Source organism: Neocloeon triangulifer, unplaced genomic scaffold (assembly GCF_031216515.1).
Source record: "Neocloeon triangulifer isolate White Clay Creek 2 clone unplaced genomic scaffold, ASM3121651v1 ptg000014l, whole genome shotgun sequence".
NCBI lineage: Eukaryota > Metazoa > Arthropoda > Insecta > Ephemeroptera > Baetidae > Neocloeon > Neocloeon triangulifer.
The window spans coordinates 8937243-8957613 of NW_026775556.1; the positions used below are offsets into that span (position 1 = coordinate 8937243).

Here is a 20371-nt window from a genome sequence, read left to right on the forward strand (position 1 = left end):
CTGCGTGTATTTATTTGATTATTTAATTACAAATACTGCACTTCAATATTCAGTTTATTTTTTTAAATTAAATTTAGTTTAAATTTTTACTGTATACATAATTTCTAAGTAACTTACCTAATAAAAGGTTAATGCAGTGTGTTTCTAGAAATATAAATTTAATCATATTATAATTCAGGCAATATTAGTGCTGATAGTATAAGACGCTGGTAACCGGGGCGAAAAACTTAAAGAAAACAAGAATTCTCTTCCAGCCGTTTGTGTCATCAGCAGTGCAAAATTTTACTGATCTTGGATGTGCTGCAGTCATCACAACATGTGGCAGTGAAGTAGGTGGTCCATCGCTACAGATGGAAAACCATACCAAAATGTAGGAAAATTTTCCTATTGATGCAAAATAATATAAAAATCAGTTTTTTTCTCTCGCCATTTCTTTTGTGTCGGTTACAACGGTTGATTTATTTTTATGGCCCACGTGTCCATTCATTCGATTATTGAACCATTTTCATTTCGAACGGTGGTCGCGGTAAATTGCTCACTTTGACCAAAACGCGAGTGTCCGCGGCTACTCGGACTCCAGCGGCGACTGGAATTGCGCGATCTCACTCGCTTGCAATTTATCATCCGCTCTTCATTTTACCTCGATCCATTTCCTGAAAATCGTCCGTCTAGAGAGATTGCGAGTGAAGACGTGAAATATATAAATGCCACCACACTCTGAACGCCGTTTACACCGCGCGCGGAATCGGCGAGTAAGAAAAACCGCTATGCGCGCTTACACGCTCCCGTGAACTCGCTCGCTCGCTCGATGGCTGCAGAAAGAAGAGAAATAAAGGCACAAACACACATGCGGCATTTAAAAGTTTTCGATTCATCCCATTTCGCCAGAATTATTCCATGCTGGCGAACTGCGCGTTCACGCAGCATGGGGTGTGTTTTGCTTTCTGGCAGCAGGCGGAAGCAAATCACTCTGCATGCTAATTGCGGACCAACGCACTCCGAATTTTTCAAAAGCGGGGGAGGTGATCCGATATTATGGTAAATAAATACAGTCAAGTTTTAAAATAGGGTGTAAAATGACAAAGCAGTGGAAGGGTGGAGATCGTCTCTGCACCTTTGCCGTGTTATTAACATATTTTATTATTTTTGTTTGCATCCTGTGTGAGTGCCGAGCCTAAATTTTGGTTCATTACGCATTCAAAGCACGTCAGCGGCGCTTATGTTCTCGAGAGTGCTCATCTCTCCGCTAAACAAATACGAAATGAGAAGTTTTTGTCTCACAAGAGGATTATGTGCAGTGGGCGAATGACTCACTTTTTTACCTTTTAAGTAACTGAAACTTGCTGAACTATGCGGAGTGTAAATAATTTTGCCCATTTTTTTCTACCAGCTTGGAGGCGTTTGAACCGTTTGGTTTTTGAAAGCGGCTCGTTCGTTTCGGTTTTTACATTATGATATAGCTATCATCTCAGTCCGGCGGCGACTGACGGTTCTTTATTCAGCTTTAAATATTTATGATTGGCTCTGGGTGCTTAATTAAATCTGCTCAGTATGGGCGATGGAATCATTTATCAAACATGTGTCAGCGAAAGATTTAAAGAAACGCATATAAAATTTTACGAGATTATAGGTTTTATAAAATTATTCAACCCCTCTGATATTTGGTCGTTGTACATTTGGGAATAATAAGAATAATTTCATTAATTTATTTCGCAATCATAAATTATAAATTTACATGTATCAATTAAAAAATCACACAATTTCATACCGTTTCAATCATATAGTCAGAGCGCACTTTGCAAAAATGACTATCAAAATCAAGCAGAAAATAAATACAACTTATTAGAAATCAAGATTCGGGCCGGGAAGCTCTAGCAGAAAAATGACTTTTTCAAAATCTAGGTTCGGGCCGGGAAGCTCTAGCAGAAAAATGACTTTTTCAAAATCTAGGTTCGGGCCGGGAAGCTCTAGCAGAAAATTGACTTTTTCAAAATCTAGGATCGGGCCGGGAAGCTCTAGCAGAAAAATGACTTTTTCACAATCTAGGATCGGGCCGGGAAGCTCTAGCAGAAAATTGAATTTTTCAAAATCTAGGATCGGGCCGGGAAGCTCTAGCAGAAAATTGACTTTTTCAAAATCTAGGATCGGGCCGGGAAGCTCTAGCAGAAAATTGACTTTTTCAAAATCTAGGATCGGGCCGGGAAGCTCTAGCAGAAAAATGGCTTTTTCAAAATCTAGGTTCAGGCCGGGAAGCTCTAGCAGAAAATTGACTTTTTCAAAATCTAGGATCGGGCCGGGAAGCTCTAGCAGAAAAATGACTTTTTCAAAATCTAGGTTCGGGCCGGGAAGCTCTAGCAGAAAAATGACTTTTTCAAAATCTAGGATCGGGCTGGGAAGCTCTAGCAGAAAATTGACTTTTTCAAAATCTAGGATCGGGCCGGGAAGCTCTAGCAGAAAAATGACTTTTTCAAAATCTAGGATCGGGCCGGGAAGCTCTAGCAGAAAAATGACTTTTTCAAAATCTAGGATCGGGCCGGGAAGCTCTAGCAGAAAAATGGCTTTTTCAAAATCTAGGTTCGGGCCGGGAAGCTCTAGCAGAAAATTGACTTTTTCAAAATCTAGGATCGGGCCGGGAAGCTCTAGCAGAAAAATGACTTTTTCAAAATCTAGGTTCGGGCCGGGAAGCTCTAGCAGAAAAATGACTTTTTCAAAATCTAGGATCGGGCTGGGAAGCTCTAGCAGAAAATTGACTTTTTCAAAATCTAGGATCGGGCCGGGAAGCTCTAGCAGAAAAATGACTTTTTCAAAATCTAGGATCGGGCCGGGAAGCTCTAGCAGAAAAATGACTTTTTCAAAATCTAGGATCGGGCCGGGAAGCTCTAGCAGAAAAATGGCTTTTTCAAAATCTAGGTTCGGGCCGGGAAGCTCTAGCAGAAAATTGATTTTTTCAAAATCTAGGATCGGGCCGGGAAGCTCTAGCAGAAAATTGACTTTTTCAAAATCTAGGATCGGGCCGGGAAGCTCTAGCAGAAAATTGACTTTTTCAAAATCTAGGATCGGGCCGGGAAGCTCTAGCAGAAAATTGACTTTTTCAAAATCTAGGATCGGGCCGGGAAGCTCTAGCAGAAAAATGACTTTTTCAAAATCTAGGATCGGGCCGGGAAGCTCTAGCAGAAAAATGACTTTTTCAAAATCTAGGTTCGGGCCGGGAAGCTCTAGCAGAAAAATGACTTTTTCAAAATCTAGGATCGGGCTGGGAAGCTCTAGCAGAAAATTGACTTTTTCAAAATCTAGGATCGGGCCGGGAAGCTCTAGCAGAAAAATGACTTTTTCAAAATCTAGGATCGGGCCGGGAAGCTCTAGCAGAAAAATGACTTTTTCAAAATCTAGGATCGGCCGGGAAGCTCTAGCAGAAAAATGACTTTTTCAAAATCTAGGTTCGGGCCGGGAAGCTCTAGCAGAAAAATGACTTTTTCAAAATCTAGGATCGGGCCGGGAAGCTCTAGCAGAAAATTGACTTTTTCAAAATCTAGGATCGGGCCGGGAAGCTCTAGCAGAAAAATGGCTTTTTCAAAATCTAGGTTCGGGCCGGGAAGCTCTAGCAGAAAATTGATTTTTTCAAAATCTAGGATCGGGCCGGGAAGCTCTAGCAGAAAATTGACTTTTTCAAAATCTAGGATCGGGCCGGGAAGCTCTAGCAGAAAAATGACTTTTTCAAAATCTAGGATCGGGCCGGGAAGCTCTAGCAGAAAAATGGCTTTTTCAAAATCTAGGTTCGGGCCGGAAAGCTCTAGCAGAAAATTGATTTTTTCAAAATCTAGGATCGGGCCGGGAAGCTCTAGCAGAAAATTGACTTTTTCAAAATCTAGGATCGGGCCGGGAAGCTCTAGCAGAAAATTGACTTTTTCAAAATCTAGGATCGGGCCGGGAAGCTCTAGCAGAAAAATGACTTTTTCAAAATCTAGGTTCGGGCCGGGAAGCTCTAGCAGAAAAATGACTTTTTCAAAATCTAGGATCGGGCTGGGAAGCTCTAGCAGAAAATTGACTTTTTCAAAATCTAGGATCGGGCCGGGAAGCTCTAGCAGAAAAATGACTTTTTCAAAATCTAGGATCGGGCCGGGAAGCTCTAGCAGAAAAATGACTTTTTCAAAATCTAGGATCGGGCCGGGAAGCTCTAGCAGAAAAATGACTTTTTCAAAATCTAGGTTCGGGCCGGGAAGCTCTAGCAGAAATATGACTTTTTCAAAATCTAGGATCGGGCCGGGAAGCTCTAGCAGAAAATTGACTTTTTCAAAATCTAGGATCGGGCCGGGAAGCTCTAGCAGAAAAATGGCTTTTTCAAAATCTAGGTTCGGGCCGGGAAGCTCTAGCAGAAAATTGATTTTTTCAAAATCTAGGATCGGGCCGGGAAGCTCTAGCAGAAAATTGACTTTTTCAAAATCTAGGATCGGGCCGGGAAGCTCTAGCAGAAAAATGACTTTTTCAAAATCTAGGATCGGGCCGGGAAGCTCTAGCAGAAAAATGGCTTTTTCAAAATCTAGGTTCGGGCCGGAAAGCTCTAGCAGAAAATTGATTTTTTCAAAATCTAGGATCGGGCCGGGAAGCTCTAGCAGAAAATTGACTTTTTCAAAATCTAGGATCGGGCCGGGAAGCTCTAGCAGAAAATTGACTTTTTCAAAATCTAGGATCGGGCCGGGAAGCTCTAGCAGAAAAATGACTTTTTCAAAATCTAGGTTCGGGCCGGGAAGCTCTAGCAGAAAAATGACTTTTTCAAAATCTAGGATCGGGCTGGGAAGCTCTAGCAGAAAATTGACTTTTTCAAAATCTAGGATCGGGCCGGGAAGCTCTAGCAGAAAAATGACTTTTTCAAAATCTAGGATCGGGCCGGGAAGCTCTAGCAGAAAATTGACTTTTTCAAAATCTAGGATCGGGCCGGGAAGCTCTAGCAGAAAAATGACTTTTTCAAAATCTAGGTTCGGGCCGGGAAGCTCTAGCAGAAAAATGACTTTTTCAAAATCTAGGATCGGGCCGGGAAGCTCTAGCAGAAAATTGACTTTTTCAAAATCTAGGATCGGGCCGGGAAGCTCTAGCAGAAAATTGACTTTTTCAAAATCTAGGATCGGGCCGGGAAGCTCTAGCAGAAAAATGGCTTTTTCAAAATCTAGGTTCAGGCCGGGAAGCTCTAGCAGAAAATTGACTTTTTCAAAATCTAGGATCGGGCCGGGAAGCTCTAGCAGAAAAATGACTTTTTCAAAATCTAGGTTCGGGCCGGGAAGCTCTAGCAGAAAAATGACTTTTTCAAAATCTAGGATCGGGCCGGGAAGCTCTAGCAGAAAAATGACTTTTTCAAAATCTAGGATCGGGCCGGGAAGCTCTAGCAGAAAAATGACTTTTTCAAAATCTAGGATCGGGCCGGGAAGCTCTAGCAGAAAAATGGCTTTTTCAAAATCTAGGTTCGGGCCGGGAAGCTCTAGCAGAAAATTGATTTTTTCAAAATCTAGGATCGGGCCGGGAAGCTCTAGCAGAAAATTGACTTTTTCAAAATCTAGGATCGGGCCGGGAAGCTCTAGCAGAAAATTGACTTTTTCAAAATCTAGGATCGGGCCGGGAAGCTCTAGCAGAAAATTGACTTTTTCAAAATCTAGGATCGGGCCGGGAAGCTCTAGCAGAAAAATGACTTTTTCAAAATCTAGGATCGGGCCGGGAAGCTCTAGCAGAAAAATGACTTTTTCAAAATCTAGGTTCGGGCCGGGAAGCTCTAGCAGAAAAATGACTTTTTCAAAATCTAGGATCGGGCTGGGAAGCTCTAGCAGAAAATTGACTTTTTCAAAATCTAGGATCGGGCCGGGAAGCTCTAGCAGAAAAATGACTTTTTCAAAATCTAGGATCGGGCCGGGAAGCTCTAGCAGAAAAATGACTTTTTCAAAATCTAGGATCGGCCGGGAAGCTCTAGCAGAAAAATGACTTTTTCAAAATCTAGGTTCGGGCCGGGAAGCTCTAGCAGAAAAATGACTTTTTCAAAATCTAGGATCGGGCCGGGAAGCTCTAGCAGAAAATTGACTTTTTCAAAATCTAGGTTCGGGCCGGGAAGCTCTAGCAGAAAAATGGCTTTTTCAAAATCTAGGTTCGGGCCGGGAAGCTCTAGCAGAAAATTGATTTTTTCAAAATCTAGGATCGGGCCGGGAAGCTCTAGCAGAAAATTGACTTTTTCAAAATCTAGGATCGGGCCGGGAAGCTCTAGCAGAAAAATGACTTTTTCAAAATCTAGGATCGGGCCGGGAAGCTCTAGCAGAAAAATGGCTTTTTCAAAATCTAGGTTCGGGCCGGAAAGCTCTAGCAGAAAATTGATTTTTTCAAAATCTAGGATCGGGCCGGGAAGCTCTAGCAGAAAATTGACTTTTTCAAAATCTAGGATCGGGCCGGGAAGCTCTAGCAGAAAATTGACTTTTTCAAAATCTAGGATCGGGCCGGGAAGCTCTAGCAGAAAAATGACTTTTTCAAAATCTAGGTTCGGGCCGGGAAGCTCTAGCAGAAAAATGACTTTTTCAAAATCTAGGATCGGGCTGGGAAGCTCTAGCAGAAAATTGACTTTTTCAAAATCTAGGATCGGGCCGGGAAGCTCTAGCAGAAAAATGACTTTTTCAAAATCTAGGATCGGGCCGGGAAGCTCTAGCAGAAAAATGACTTTTTCAAAATCTAGGATCGGGCCGGGAAGCTCTAGCAGAAAAATGACTTTTTCAAAATCTAGGATCGGGCCGGGAAGCTCTAGCAGAAAAATGACTTTTTCAAAATCTAGGATCGGGCCGGGAAGCTCTAGCAGAAAATTGACTTTTTCAAAATCTAGGATCGGGCCGGGAAGCTCTAGCAGAAAAATGGCTTTTTCAAAATCTAGGTTCGGGCCGGGAAGCTCTAGCAGAAAATTGATTTTTTCAAAATCTAGGATCGGGCCGGGAAGCTCTAGCAGAAAATTGACTTTTTCAAAATCTAGGATCGGGCCGGGAAGCTCTAGCAGAAAAATGACTTTTTCAAAATCTAGGATCGGGCCGGGAAGCTCTAGCAGAAAAATGGCTTTTTCAAAATCTAGGTTCGGGCCGGAAAGCTCTAGCAGAAAATTGATTTTTTCAAAATCTAGGATCGGGCCGGGAAGCTCTAGCAGAAAATTGACTTTTTCAAAATCTAGGATCGGGCCGGGAAGCTCTAGCAGAAAATTGACTTTTTCAAAATCTAGGATCGGGCCGGGAAGCTCTAGCAGAAAAATGACTTTTTCAAAATCTAGGTTCGGGCCGGGAAGCTCTAGCAGAAAAATGACTTTTTCAAAATCTAGGATCGGGCTGGGAAGCTCTAGCAGAAAATTGACTTTTTCAAAATCTAGGATCGGGCCGGGAAGCTCTAGCAGAAAAATGACTTTTTCAAAATCTAGGATCGGGCCGGGAAGCTCTAGCAGAAAATTGACTTTTTCAAAATCTAGGATCGGGCCGGGAAGCTCTAGCAGAAAAATGACTTTTTCAAAATCTAGGTTCGGGCCGGGAAGCTCTAGCAGAAAAATGACTTTTTCAAAATCTAGGATCGGGCCGGGAAGCTCTAGCAGAAAATTGACTTTTTCAAAATCTAGGATCGGGCCGGGAAGCTCTAGCAGAAAAATGGCTTTTTCAAAATCTAGGTTCGGGCCGGGAAGCTCTAGCAGAAAAATGACTTTTTCAAAATCTAGGATCGGGCCGGGAAGCTCTAGCAGAAAAATGGCTTTTTCAAAATCTAGGATCGGGCCGGGAAGCTCTAGCAGAAAAATGACTTTTTCAAAATCTAGGTTCGGGCCGGGAAGCTCTAGCAGAAAATTGACTTTTTCAAAATCTAGGATCGGGCCGGGAAGCTCTAGCAGAAAAATGGCTTTTTCAAAATCTAGGTTCGGGTCGGGAAGCTCTAGCAGAAAAATGACTTTTTCAAAATCTAGGATCGGGCCGGGAAACTCTAGCAGAAAATCGACTTTTTCAAAATCTAGGATCGGGCCGGGAAGCTCTAGCAGAAAATTGACTTTTTCAAAATCTAGGATCGGGCCGGGAAGCTCTAGCAGAAAATTGACTTTTTCAAAATCTAGGATCGGGCCGGGAAGCTCTAGCAGAAAAATGACTTTTTCAAAATCTAGGATCGGGCCGGGAAGCTCTAGCAGAAAAATGACTTTTTCAAAATCTAGGTTCGGGCCGGGAAGCTCTAGCAGAAAAATGGCTTTTTCAAAATCTAGGATCGGGCTGGGAAGCTCTAGCAGAAAATTGACTTTTTCAAAATCTAGGATCGGGCCGGGAAGCTCTAGCAGAAAATTGACTTTTTCAAAATCTAGGATCGGGCCGGGAAGCTCTAGCAGAAAAATGACTTTTTCAAAATCTAGGATCGGGCCGGGAAGCTCTAGCAGAAAAATGACTTTTTCAAAATCTAGGTTCGGGCCGGGAAGCTCTAGCAGAAAAATGACTTTTTCAAAATCTAGGATCGGGCCGGGAAGCTCTAGCAGAAAAATGGCTTTTTCAAAATCTAGGATCGGGCTGGGAAGCTCTAGCAGAAAATTGACTTTTTCAAAATCTAGGATCGGGCCGGGAAGCTCTAGCAGAAAAATGACTTTTTCAAAATCTAGGTTCGGGCCGGGAAGCTCTAGCAGAAAATTGACTTTTTCAAAATCTAGGATCGGGCCGGGAAGCTCTAGCAGAAAAATGACTTTTTCAAAATCTAGGTTCGGGCCGGGAAGCTCTAGCAGAAAATTGACTTTTTCAAAATCTAGGATCGGGCCGGGAAGCTCTAGCAGAAAATTGACTTTTTCAAAATCTAGGATCGGGCCGGGAAGCTCTAGCAGAAAATTGACTTTTTCAAAATCTAGGATCGGGCCGGGAAGCTCTAGCAGAAAATTGACTTTTTCAAAATCTAGGATCGGGCCGGGAAGCTCTAGCAGAAAATTGACTTTTTCAAAATCTAGGATCGGGCCGGGAAGCTCTAGCAGAAAAATGGCTTTTTCAAAATCTAGGTTCAGGCCGGGAAGCTCTAGCAGAAAATTGACTTTTTCAAAATCTAGGATCGGGCCGGGAAGCTTTAGCAGAAAGATTCTTTTATTTGAATAAATTCTTAAATTTATTGCTTAAAATTCGTTCAGTTTTTTTATTTAATCACACTCGAAATTCTGAGAAAGCTTCACTTGGGTAAAAAAAAAATCAAAACTAGCTCTTTATCTTTGAAGAAATTAACTTTTTAAATTAACTAGCTTTTTCAGTAAGAATTATTTACTATGTCTTTAAAGAAAATTTAATTAAATTAGAAAGAAAAAATAAATTTACCAAAAGAACAAATTTTGAAATTAAGTATTTGTAGTTTTTCTCACAGTCAAAGTATCTGAGCGATACTGGGCCTTTAAATCTTTGTATTTTGAGTGCATTAAATTTGCTACAACCATTGCAATTTTCTTGCGAATCTAAATATTCATGAAATGACGCAAGCTCCTTGAGGTGCCAAATTTGCGGCTTAAAGTAATTTTGGTGTAAATGGCCTCTCAGCATTGCATGAGTCGCTTTGCATCTGCTCGCTTCGTCTTTTGTGTTTATTCAAAGGCCAAATACAAGAGCGGCTCTTTCTTGTGTCCGTCCGCCGTCTGAAAAAGTTTGGAACGCCGCGTGGTTCCACCAAGCGACGTGATAATAGTAATGATGCAGCTCCGTGACTTTTGCCAAGCACTCTACGCGCGTCGATATAATTGGCTTTCCACGCGGTCGCGAATAAAGAAAAATCCCTTTGAGACGCTGCATCAAAATGTAATGCACAAAAAGCACACAGAAGAGTCCTTTCATCCAAAAGGGATAAAATGCGGCGACACATCACATTCGCGCGTTGTGTGAAGTCTCAAAATTAGCCGGAAAGATGATGCGGCTGGGAATGGGGGCCGCGCATCTTTTGAGAGCCGCTCTTGCGTGAGAAGTTCCTCTTCGCAGAAATTCCTGCCACTTTATTTAAAGACAAAAAAAGCGATGAAATAAGTAGCGAGATTTATGTTTTTTATTGCATATCGCTCCCAAGAGCAGAACGATAATTTTAATTATAGCCTCTTGCTGTTAGATAACAGCATCTCTGGAGTGCTCACGTTTCATTTCCTAATGATATTAAAATTTACAATTCAAAAGTGTCGTCAGTTAAATGACGTCATGAATATTTTTATTAATCACCAATAAAAATTAATTTTTATTATAAAAAAAATAGATTAGTTATTAAACACACTAGGTGTACAACAGAAAAAAATAATTCTAGCAAATATTTTTTGTATCCAAAGTTATTAAATATTTTTAGTTTGAGATTCATTGAAATTTTACAAATTTTTTATGTAAATCAATGTAAATACTCATTGAAAAATTGAGTCCTATCGATTTTTAATTTTTAAAATTTTTTTAATAATACAAAATAATTACATCAAACAATTTTAATTTTAATAAAAAAGAATTAAAAATATAGTATCATACATATTATAAAAATAATAATCTTTTTTTCTAAATTCAAGTTATTATTATGATTATGATGTTTATCTTGAATATTTTTTTGGTAAGCATACATTCTTCTTTAAATTGTAATTCTATTTTAACGCCTGACGCATCGGCAACCTGCGAAACACCAACTTTCAAACTGGCTCGTCTCTCGCGCTCGGCGCCAGCACGTGACCCTCGAGCCGTGGGCACGGCCAACGCCATAAACAAAAAACAAAAATGATCATATGACCGAGCTGCTTCGACCAGGCGCCAAATTATCGTCGAAATTCGCCGTAAATATGCGGTAGCCATGGACGAAACTGAGGTAATTAATTTTTTAAAGTCACTCTTAAGCGGGGTGCACCAATCGGCATTTTTTTCTAACCAGGTTATCTAGAGCAAGGGGCGAAATTAAAGTGGGTCTTTTTAGTCTTTTATGTAACTCGATGCGCCTTGACCTTTTTGCTGGTGTTTGTGGTTGTTTGGGTTGGGCGGCGTTTAAATGTTTCATGTTGACTTGTCACTGCTGCAACGACATGCCGCAGTAATAAATTTTGATCAATACACCCGGCACAGGTATAAGGACAAACGACAAGCACTGCAATTATTTTTTTTCTCACTTTCACCTTTTTTTATTTTTATTTCAAATTATTTCTGCTTAAACGAAAATAAATTATTTTAAACTGAAAATTATTGTATAATTTAATTTACAGGAGAATGAAAGGCAGCCTTTTGTCTTGTGCGAGCTAGACAATTTAAAACACGTCCTCCAACCTCTGAAGTCAACACAACGAATAAGGGTAAAATCATTCAAGAATTTATAATTTGAAGTTATTCTAATAAAATCCAAATATCAGTACACATGTTTTGGCCTGTCTCAAAAGCTGCTAGTTTTCGGAGCAACCAGTGGCGGTTTGTACATTTTTCGAAGGGAGCCCTGCACCTTTCTTCACCTCATCCCCAGCAAGGTTTGTCAATTTAAAAGTTAAATTTGTACTTAAACTAAACTTTCTTAAATCAGGATGGCGCCATTGTCAAGGTGGCTGTTTCTCCGGACGAGAAAGTCCTGGCCTACGCCACTAACAAAGGGGTTGTCATCCTGCTCGAGCACAACGTTCTCCAGTCCTCGTCGGCTGCATCTCGGAGGTTGCAAACTTCAAATGAACATTTAGGCGCGGAGGTCACAACACTTCAGTGGAATGCAACCAGCGATGACCTTTACATCGGAGACAACACAGGAAAAATCTCACTTCTCTGCGTTTCTGTTTTTACAGTACGTCGGATTTAACTAAATTTAATATAATTTATTCTCTAAAATTTCACTCATTTCAGGCCAAAAATATTTTCCAAACTCCGTCAATGCAACTGATGCAACTTGACTCGAGCATCGTACAGATGGACTTTGCGCACGGCCTGCTTCTTATTTCAACCCTCACTCGCTGCTACCTGTCCGACACCGAAAAAGAGCAGTACAAACAAGTAGGCCAAAAACTGCGCGACGGCGAATTCGGTGCCTGCTTTATCTGCAAGAAAGAAGACTCGAAACAACCAAATGAACCTCTGGCTCCACCCCCAACTGCCCAAGTATCAGCCAACACCTTTGACCTGATTGGAATCAACGAAAGTCTACCCTTCAGGGTTAAAAGCAAGTTGAGAATTTTCTGCGCCAGACCAGGTTCGCGCCTTTGGGAGGTCAACTGTGATGGTTCGGTCATGAGCACCCATCAACTGAGAGAGGCCCTCTCGACAAAAGCTCCTACAAATATAGTTTCCACCCACATCTCGCCTGCGGAACAGACACTCCCGGAAACCATAAAAAGCAGTTTTAATTTTCCCCAACTGAATGCGATTGGGGATAAATTTTTATTCACGTTTCGACAGGATGGCTTATACATTTTTGATCCGGACAATTCACTTGTTGTGCTTTGGAGCAACTCGATAACCAACATTTCGGACGCACAGGTCTGGGAGGACACGATTTATGTGTGGCGGAAGTCGGGAGAGATGCACGCCCTACATTTCCAGCCAGTGGAAAAATGCATCCTCAAGTTGTACTTCAAAAAGGAGTACGCGATTTGCGCGCAGCTGTGCCACAAGTACCTGGACCACTTGGTGCGAATAGTTCCGTCTGCCCGCAAACTCCACTTCATGGCTGACCTGGCCGAAAAGCTTTCCGACCACACTGATTTGAGGCAGAGCATTTTGCCTCTCACTTCGGAAATTCTCAAATTCCTGCCATCGAGACAAACAAGAGGACAGAAAATGAAAAGTGGAATCTACAGAATCGGCAACAGCATTGACAGTGATGAGGAGGGCAAAAGTTTGCGCATCCTCGGCAGGTCAAGAAAAGGGTCTGAGAGGTCACGTTCTCTCAGCGCCTCGCCCAAGAGGAGAGCGGCCAGTCAAGGCAAAGTGAAAGAAATTCCTAGGAATAACAGTGCCCAGTCTTTGCCTGCACACGCAGAAAACAAAATAATCACCTTGGAAGAATCGCCTTTCAACTTAATGACCCCTCCGGAAACGATTGCCGCCCTGCAAGACTTGACCAACATTCTGTCAAGCAAGCTGAAGAGGCAGTGGATGGCCTTGGAGGGGAAAATGAAATATTTTAGTCAGGAAGTACCATTGCTAGACGTAGGTGGTAAAATTAATGGAGGAGAAAAACATCAGACCGAGCAGACTGAAAACGACGGACTGGAAATTTTGATTCCCAATGGACGGTCGCCCATTTCGACCAAGCAAAATGGATGTGATGGGCCAAATATGGACAAAATCAAAGAAGCCATCAAGTCGGAAAACTTTGAACAAATTTTAACTAGTTGCATAGTTACCTTTGAAAACTCATTCCCCAAGCAATCGGAAGCTTTTCCATTCAAAACCGCCCTTAGCAAATCAGAACAAACCGCTGTGCAAAACGCACTGCACCATTCATTCGAAACAAAATATATTTTAAGTCTGCTGCCCTCAAGTTGCGATTTAAAACCTGACTCGGACTACCCGGACGTTTTCAAAACCATTCACTCTGACCAGGACCTGCTATTGGACACACTTTTGAGCAAACTAGTCACCTCTTTTGGAGAAATCTTGGACGAAAATGTTATTCTGCAAGACCTGATCGGCTTGGGCTTGCCCTGCTATTTTATGAGCTGGTGCGCCGTCCTCAATTTTTTCCAGCCGCAAGTCCTCAAGTTCATCACGAGCGAGTCCAGAGACGCCATCCGGCAGGCCATCACAAACCACACTTGTCCCCTGCCACGCCTGCTGAATGTAATGTACCTTCTGCTGCGCGTCTCGAGCAACGAGGGCATTGACATTTGTCTCTCTATCGGCGAAAACGTTGCCCTGCGCGACTTCTGCTATGTCGTGCTGAAACTGCAGCAGCACAAAATCACAGCCGGGAATGCTAGTCAGAACATTCAACGCTACTGCCAGAACGTGTTGTTGTCGTTCCTCACCAAAAAGTCAATTGCCGAAGACTGCCTATTGGAGGATGTGCATGTTTACCACTTGGCCATGGAGGCCTTCGTCAATTTGAACAAGATCGGACCCGTTTCGGCCTGCAACTGCGGTCACCCTCTGCCTGGTGGTTTGAGAAAATACCCTTTGCAGTTCATGTTTGTCGGAAATTTGTTGCTGCAACTTTTGAAAAAAACAAACGTCGACCAGTACTTAGGCGTTTGCCGCAAGTTGGGTCTTTGGAAGGAGTTGATCAATTACAAATTAGAGCACGGGAGTGACCTGAACACCCTTCTGCCTCTGATTCTGCAATTGGACAGTGTCCATCTATTTGAAGACTATCTTCCCCAGTTTGTTTCATCTCATTTTAACTATTTACTGCAAGCAAGAAGAAAACTGGATGAATCAAAAAGCTGCTTAAACTGTGGCACGCCAATCGATTTAAAAGAAAGTAATCTCGACTGGACATTCATCGGACAATGTGTAATAAAAGTGATGGGTCCGGAGAAAGCAATCGACCTTTTGTCAATACAAGCTGGACCGGGCCAGACCGGACTTTTGAAAAAGAGGTAAAATATTTTTGCATTTGGTTAGTTAAAAATTTAATGTTCTTTTTAAAGCTTTTTCCAGTCCTGCATATTTGCCACTCTCCTGTCAGATGCGCCCAAAAAAGCTAACAAAGCTGTGGAGTTGATGCAAAAAAGTGACAATTCGAAAAATCTTTTCTCGTCAGAGGTACTTTGAGATTTATTTGATTTTTACTTTGGAAAAATGACTTTTTTATTTTTCAGATTGGCAGCAAAGTGATGGAGGCACTGAGTAAAGATCTATCACTGCAGGGTGTCTTGCCCAGCGATTACATGCCGCCTTCCACTTCCGACAGCCATCACTGGGGAGTCCAGGTCCAACTGTGGGACCAAAATTGTCCTCGATGCTCCCTTCCATTTGCAGACAGCGTTCTCTTGAAAAAGAGCGGAGTCAGAATTTTCCCTTGCTCTCACGCATTTCACGTCGCCTGTCTTGGCAACACCCCAACTGAATGTTTAAAATGTAAAGTCAAAGAAATTATCAATGTTCATTGATACTCGAATGTGATGAAAAATTTTTAAATTTTAACTTGCTTCATCTACAACGACCGGGAATAACAGGAACACGTCTATTTACCTGCTCAAGAAAGATGCATGCCTTGAGCTTGCGCAATAATTCATTAATCACAATTACATCACTTTAACCTTTTAAGCCGCTTTAAGCCTAAATCCCTCTTTACAATACTCATTGGTGTTATTCCATATTTTTGTAGACACAGAATCAAATATGGCCGAATTAAAATTTTAAGGAAAGAACTGAGCTGAAAGATATAATTATACTTTATTTTGTTGAAATTTGATGGGAATGTTCACTTGAAGTTGTGATATAATTTTTGCACTTGCAAGTAGCGACTTTATTTTGTGTTTTCAATAAAAAAAAGTCTGAACTGTAAAATTTTTAATTTTGTAATTATTCTGAATTAACCTCCTTCACCATCCTGCTGCAATTATCATTGAGCCGTGATTCTTTTAATTATAACAATCAGCTTCATCTTTATACGGCGGGAAAATTGCGGCACTTAATTTGAATTTAATCTGCATCTAGATAAATTAATCATCCCAATGTGGCATTTTTTTTAGAAAATAAAAGCCATCCTCCTGCCTTAGATTGTCTACCGCATTTACAGTTTGAAAAAGCCACTCGGTAGAAATGCAAAGAAAGCTCAACACGTGGGAAAAGTGTATCGTTATTGCCGTCTTTTGAGAATAAGAGCAATAATGCATTATTCCTTGTCAGGCGAATTATACAAGTGAGCATTTATGTGTTACGAGGAGCTGCTCCTGTGTATGTTCTCTAACGGAACATACGCGTGCATTGCAATATAATAAAACGATAGCCGTGCTTTGCTGCTTTTATTACACCAGAGCGTCTGTGTGCACGTCAATTTTGAATGTAATGAATCGCACGAAAAATGGCCCGAGTCATATTGGCTGAAAGAATCCGTTGCAAATTGCTCGTGTTCAATTTCGTTGCAAGAATACACAATGGGAAAGCACATGGCATTTTTTTATCAAGCTTAAATTGACGTGAGTGGCGGATCGAAATTGTGCTCTTTTGGCTCCAATGAAATAATATGCCTATATGTTATATTGTATAATAAGGAGAGCCAACTGAGAAATTAATTTATAATCTTAATGTGATAAAACTATGAAAATAGATCAATTTTTCAGCGAAAAGCAAATTTTCAACAATCTTAATTTGGTTTGAAATACGTAACAGCTACATAAAAGTATAAAAAAAAAGAAAAATTGTCATCAGTCGACAGATTAATTTCTTTGTTTATTTTAAGTATTTCATTATTTTCGTTTATCATTTTTTTTTTTTTTTTACATCGGATTTATATAATAGTTTTAATTTGAGCAATAATTTTGATTTTCAAAAAATATCGAGGAATTAAAATAAAAATATTGCAAAAAACTTTAAACCAATCATTAATCAAAAAAAATTTTTTTGAGTGCAACTTGGAGTGTGAGGGCTTTGAAAATTTAAAGTTTAATTATTTTATATTTAAAAAAATTAAATATATATTTAATTTAAAAAATATATTATCGAAATGCTGATAAAAAAATTATAAACTTAAAAAGTCTGATTTATCAATAAACTTTAATAAATAAATTTATGTATTTTAATTAATTTTGATTGTAAAAAATAAATGTTCAATTTTTAAAGAGGAATAAAAAAATTAATCTTCTGGCAGTGCCAAATTCCCAAGAATAAGAGAGGTCTTAATGAGAAAAGAGCATAATTGCGATTAGAGTAGAACCAAATTGGCAATCGTTTCGGACCCATGTTATTTTCTGATTAGTCGCGCCGCTTGGATATAAGAACGAGTTCATTGTTTTGTTTTTTCTCTAGACCTGCGCAAATAATTACGAAGCCGTTAATATCCACTTTGTAACGAATTAAAAAAAAAAATTATTGTATAACCGTTTCCTCGCACACGAGCTGATTAATCTTGGCAGTAAATCTCTGCTTGTATTCACGTGGCCATCAATTGCATTTTACCGTCACGGTCGTACTGCAAAATTAGCGCGGGATCAAATCAATCTTTATTTATATTATGCTGCCATGCTGATGAGCTTCTCGTTTGCCCACAGCTATTGAATAACATACAGGACAATTTACCGACCGGCTCTCAGGCTCTGCTCAGCAAATGAGATTTTCCTCCACAGCTGGAGCAATGGCCTTCACAAGGATGCTCGTCTCTCTTGTTACACACCCGTCTGACATAAAAACTCTTGACACGCTGCAATCTCAACTTCTGCATTTTGCAACTTTTTCTTTGATACACCTGAATGTGTTCCAAGTGATTAAATATTATCAAAATAAAAAATTACATTAATTGCTTATTATATTTATTCAAGTTGAAAATTTGTAATGTGTAAAAATATTATCTAGTAGCTAAATTGAAAGCCTTGGGGATAAAAAAAATATAGGAGATATAATATAAAGCTGGATAAAGCTAATACAAAGACCAAAGAATTGAATCAAAGTCAGATAATAATATTAAAAAACGCTCTGTATTTTTCTTTAATAAGAAGAGAATGTTGATTAATTTACAATTTTATTTATATGGTTCAATACCCAGTCAACGATTTAAAAATTAAATCTGATCAAAACTTTATAATTCTTAGAATTTTATTTCCTCAAACAAATAAGATATTGCATTTCAAAATCAATTTTTCCCCCTTCTAATAACGCGCGCCTGGATAATAAGGATATATTATATTTAGAGGTCAATTTTTCGGCCGAGCGCGCATAGCGAGACTTTATCTTTGCAATTTACAATCGCAAAAAATAGTGCGCTCACACATCATTTATATCATTTTCAAATTGATCTTGACGGAGAGCGCAATTTGCGGGAGTTTAATTACCTGCAGTTTATCAATAATGTGACTGGCGTATTAATTTTATTAATTGCAAAGAGATCACAACCGCCACCGCTAACGGTACAACTGACTGAGCATTGCATTTTCAGAGCAGCTTATAAAGCGACGTAATCGACCTCGGCGCACCAATAATTCCTCGTCCAATTATTAACTGCGTGAGAACGACGTTTTTCTTCAAAGAAATAATTAATTTAAATTAAATGCTTCAAAGAATCTTTTACGGTATTAATATTGATAGGTTGTTTTACATTAAACGTTGCATGATTATTTTATTTTTTTTTTAATTCAAATTTTTTTGTAGATAATACTAAATGGATCGATTAAAAATTTCTTTATTTCAGATTTCAGATAAATTTATATTAAGACGTGTGTGTGCAACAGACATTATTCAGATATATTGACTCTCAAAATTTGTTCATTTATTTTCATTGCATTTAAAAAAATGTCTGTTGATGGCAAAATGGCTATCAGTCAATATGCACCAGATAAGTCCAAGTTGAAATATTCAGATTTTTTCTATGCGAGAAGACCAGTGACAACGATATCGGGCATTTCAGGGACGAGGCCCTTGATGGTGTTCACGTCGCAGCAGTAGCCGTAGCCACTCTGTTGAACGGTCGGGCTCCAGTTCTCCCAGCTGATCTGGTCGCACACATCTGGACACATGTAGAAGTCGGTTCCAGGACTGTCGATGTACGGGTTGTTCAGTCCAACAAATGCCACTCCCTGAACCATAACAAAATATCAAAATTTTAATATTTTTTTAGATTAAAAATTTAACCTTTTGTGTGGCCGGCTCGTAAACGATCTTCCAGAAGAAATGGGGCACCCTGAGGATGCCGGCGCCAGTGTTCAGATCATAGCCGACGAAGATCTCAGCCGGATTTCCATTAACATCAGGCAGAGTAGTGACGCCGTGGGTGCCGGTGTAGACGACCAGGTCATTACCCTGCAGTGCCGCGAAGTCCCTTGCACTGTCCTCGATCTGCGCCCAGTTGGCGCCGTTGAACGTCTGCCACTGGGGCGCCACGTTCAGGAAGTAGAAAGTCGAGCGCTGGAAGGCGCCGTAGACGAAGTCGGCATTTGCTGCCAAGTGGCCTCGCGACAGGAAGTAGTTTCCTTATGTTTTGAAAAAAAAAATATTAAAAGGAATTTAATTTACCTAAAAAAAAATAGCACCTGTGTCAGGTATGTACTGGTCGGCAAGAGCGGCTGAACCTAGGGCCTGGGAAATGGCCTCTTTTTGACCTACACGCGAGTACTGGTAGTCAACATCGAGCCAATCGGGGTAAAATCCGACGCCCTCGGTGAAGCTGGGACGGTTGAGACCAGACTGGTAGCCGTCGATGTCGGCCGTCTGCGTGAAGAAGGACTGATAGGTGTTGTAGGTGACCTCGTCAAAACAGACGGTAATCAGATGGAAGAAGCCGGACGAAAGTTCAAAGCCGATTTCAACCAAGCTGTGCGGCAGGCTGATTTGGCACTGCTCGCCATTGCGTCGAACCGCAGTATGTGCCGGCCAGGACGAGCAGGACAGTGAGGAGAAGGAGTACTGATTATTATTGCTGTCCTGTTGAATTGAACAATTTGTGATGGCTCAAATTAAAAAAAAATATTGAATTAAAATTTATTACTATTTACACTCAAATTAATTTTAATAATTATTTATGATAAAATATTTGTTTTCTTCTCTTCTACAAATTGTTAATTTCATAATTTTCAAATCTAAGAAATATTTGGGCAGTAATTTTCTGGTAAGATATCAATAAAAAGTAGCTTTGCAACCAAATATTTGTGTTTAAATGCGTATCATGTAACTTTCATATAAGTTGCCTTTTGACTTGCAATATAGGCAACCTGTGTGACTTATGAAAGTAGCCGGTTGCATTATTTATTTCCTTATTTTTTAATCTCTCTTACCGCAAACGTTTTACCCCCAACACAGGTCAGAAGAGCCTCGGAGCCACCAACACCAGCAAGAGTGCTACCAGGACACGCAAACAAAACCTCTCCGGCCTCAGGGACGGTCACGATGTCACCGTTCTGCGGCAGCCAAAAAGAGTTGATGTCAAGTCCAGCACCTGGCTTGATGTACAGAGGCTGCACGGAGGGCAGGTCAGTGTTGGTCGACCACGTGCAGTCTGAATTTTACTTATAATTTACATGGGTGAAATTTTAATACAAATCTCACCTGCTTTTGGAAGCATCCTCGCTTGGGCCAAGGCCGCGAAGGCCAGCGACAGTAACAGGGTCCTGCCGACCATTGTGCAAGAGATTTGTTTGTCACGCGTCCTTCAGGCATCTTTTATAGTTTGTGCCGCTATCAGTCGCAGACACGGGCCCGTTGATTAGGACTCATTAGCAATCGATCAAAATTGTTCCACTCACAAATCTTCGCACTTTGACAACTACAAATCTTTGTGATTACCACACTTATCACACACCCAATTGCTG

The 20371-nt window shown here is 40.6% G+C and overlaps 2 protein-coding genes across 2 annotated transcripts; one reads left to right on the top strand and one right to left on the bottom strand.

The window, feature by feature from the left end:
- The first annotated feature begins 10709 nt into the window (after nucleotides 1–10709).
- LOC132200810 (uncharacterized) lies at nucleotides 10710–15422 on the top strand. Its single transcript, XM_059626545.1, has 7 exons — nucleotides 10710–10809; nucleotides 11198–11284; nucleotides 11342–11452; nucleotides 11506–11757; nucleotides 11817–14509; nucleotides 14561–14675; nucleotides 14732–15422. The coding sequence occupies exons 1-7, from the start codon at nucleotides 10795–10797 to the stop codon at nucleotides 15020–15022; spliced, it is 3564 nt and encodes a 1187-aa protein (XP_059482528.1). The 5' UTR covers nucleotides 10710–10794; the 3' UTR covers nucleotides 15023–15422.
- Nucleotides 15423–18233: 2811 nt separating this feature from the next.
- LOC132199336 (uncharacterized) lies at nucleotides 18234–20261 on the bottom strand. The gene is made up of 5 exons (XM_059623974.1): nucleotides 20109–20261; nucleotides 19838–20058; nucleotides 19097–19487; nucleotides 18699–19036; nucleotides 18234–18643 (listed from the first exon to the last, which is right to left on the bottom strand). Exons 1-5 carry the CDS (start codon nucleotides 20179–20181, stop codon nucleotides 18434–18436), a joined length of 1233 nt encoding a protein of 410 aa, XP_059479957.1. The 5' UTR covers nucleotides 20182–20261; the 3' UTR covers nucleotides 18234–18433.
- Nucleotides 20262–20371: the final 110 nt, after the last annotated feature.

Bases quoted from the DNA above. Each gene is read 5' to 3' on its own strand.
- LOC132200810 (XM_059626545.1), top strand. The intron at 11,285-11,341 runs GTAAAATCATTC...TCCAAATATCAG, and splicing joins AGTCAACACAACGAATAAGG to TACACATGTTTTGGCCTGTC. The intron at 14,676-14,731 runs GTACTTTGAGAT...TTTATTTTTCAG, and splicing joins AAAATCTTTTCTCGTCAGAG to ATTGGCAGCAAAGTGATGGA.
- LOC132199336 (XM_059623974.1), bottom strand. From the start codon at position 20,181: ATGGTCGGCAGGACCCTGTTACTGTCGCTGGCCTTCGCGGCCTTGGCC. The intron at 19,488-19,837 runs GTAAGAGAGATT...TCAATTCAACAG, and splicing joins TTGGGGGTAAAACGTTTGCG to GACAGCAATAATAATCAGTA. The intron at 19,037-19,096 runs GTGCTATTTTTT...TCAAAACATAAG, and splicing joins CCAGTACATACCTGACACAG to GAAACTACTTCCTGTCGCGA.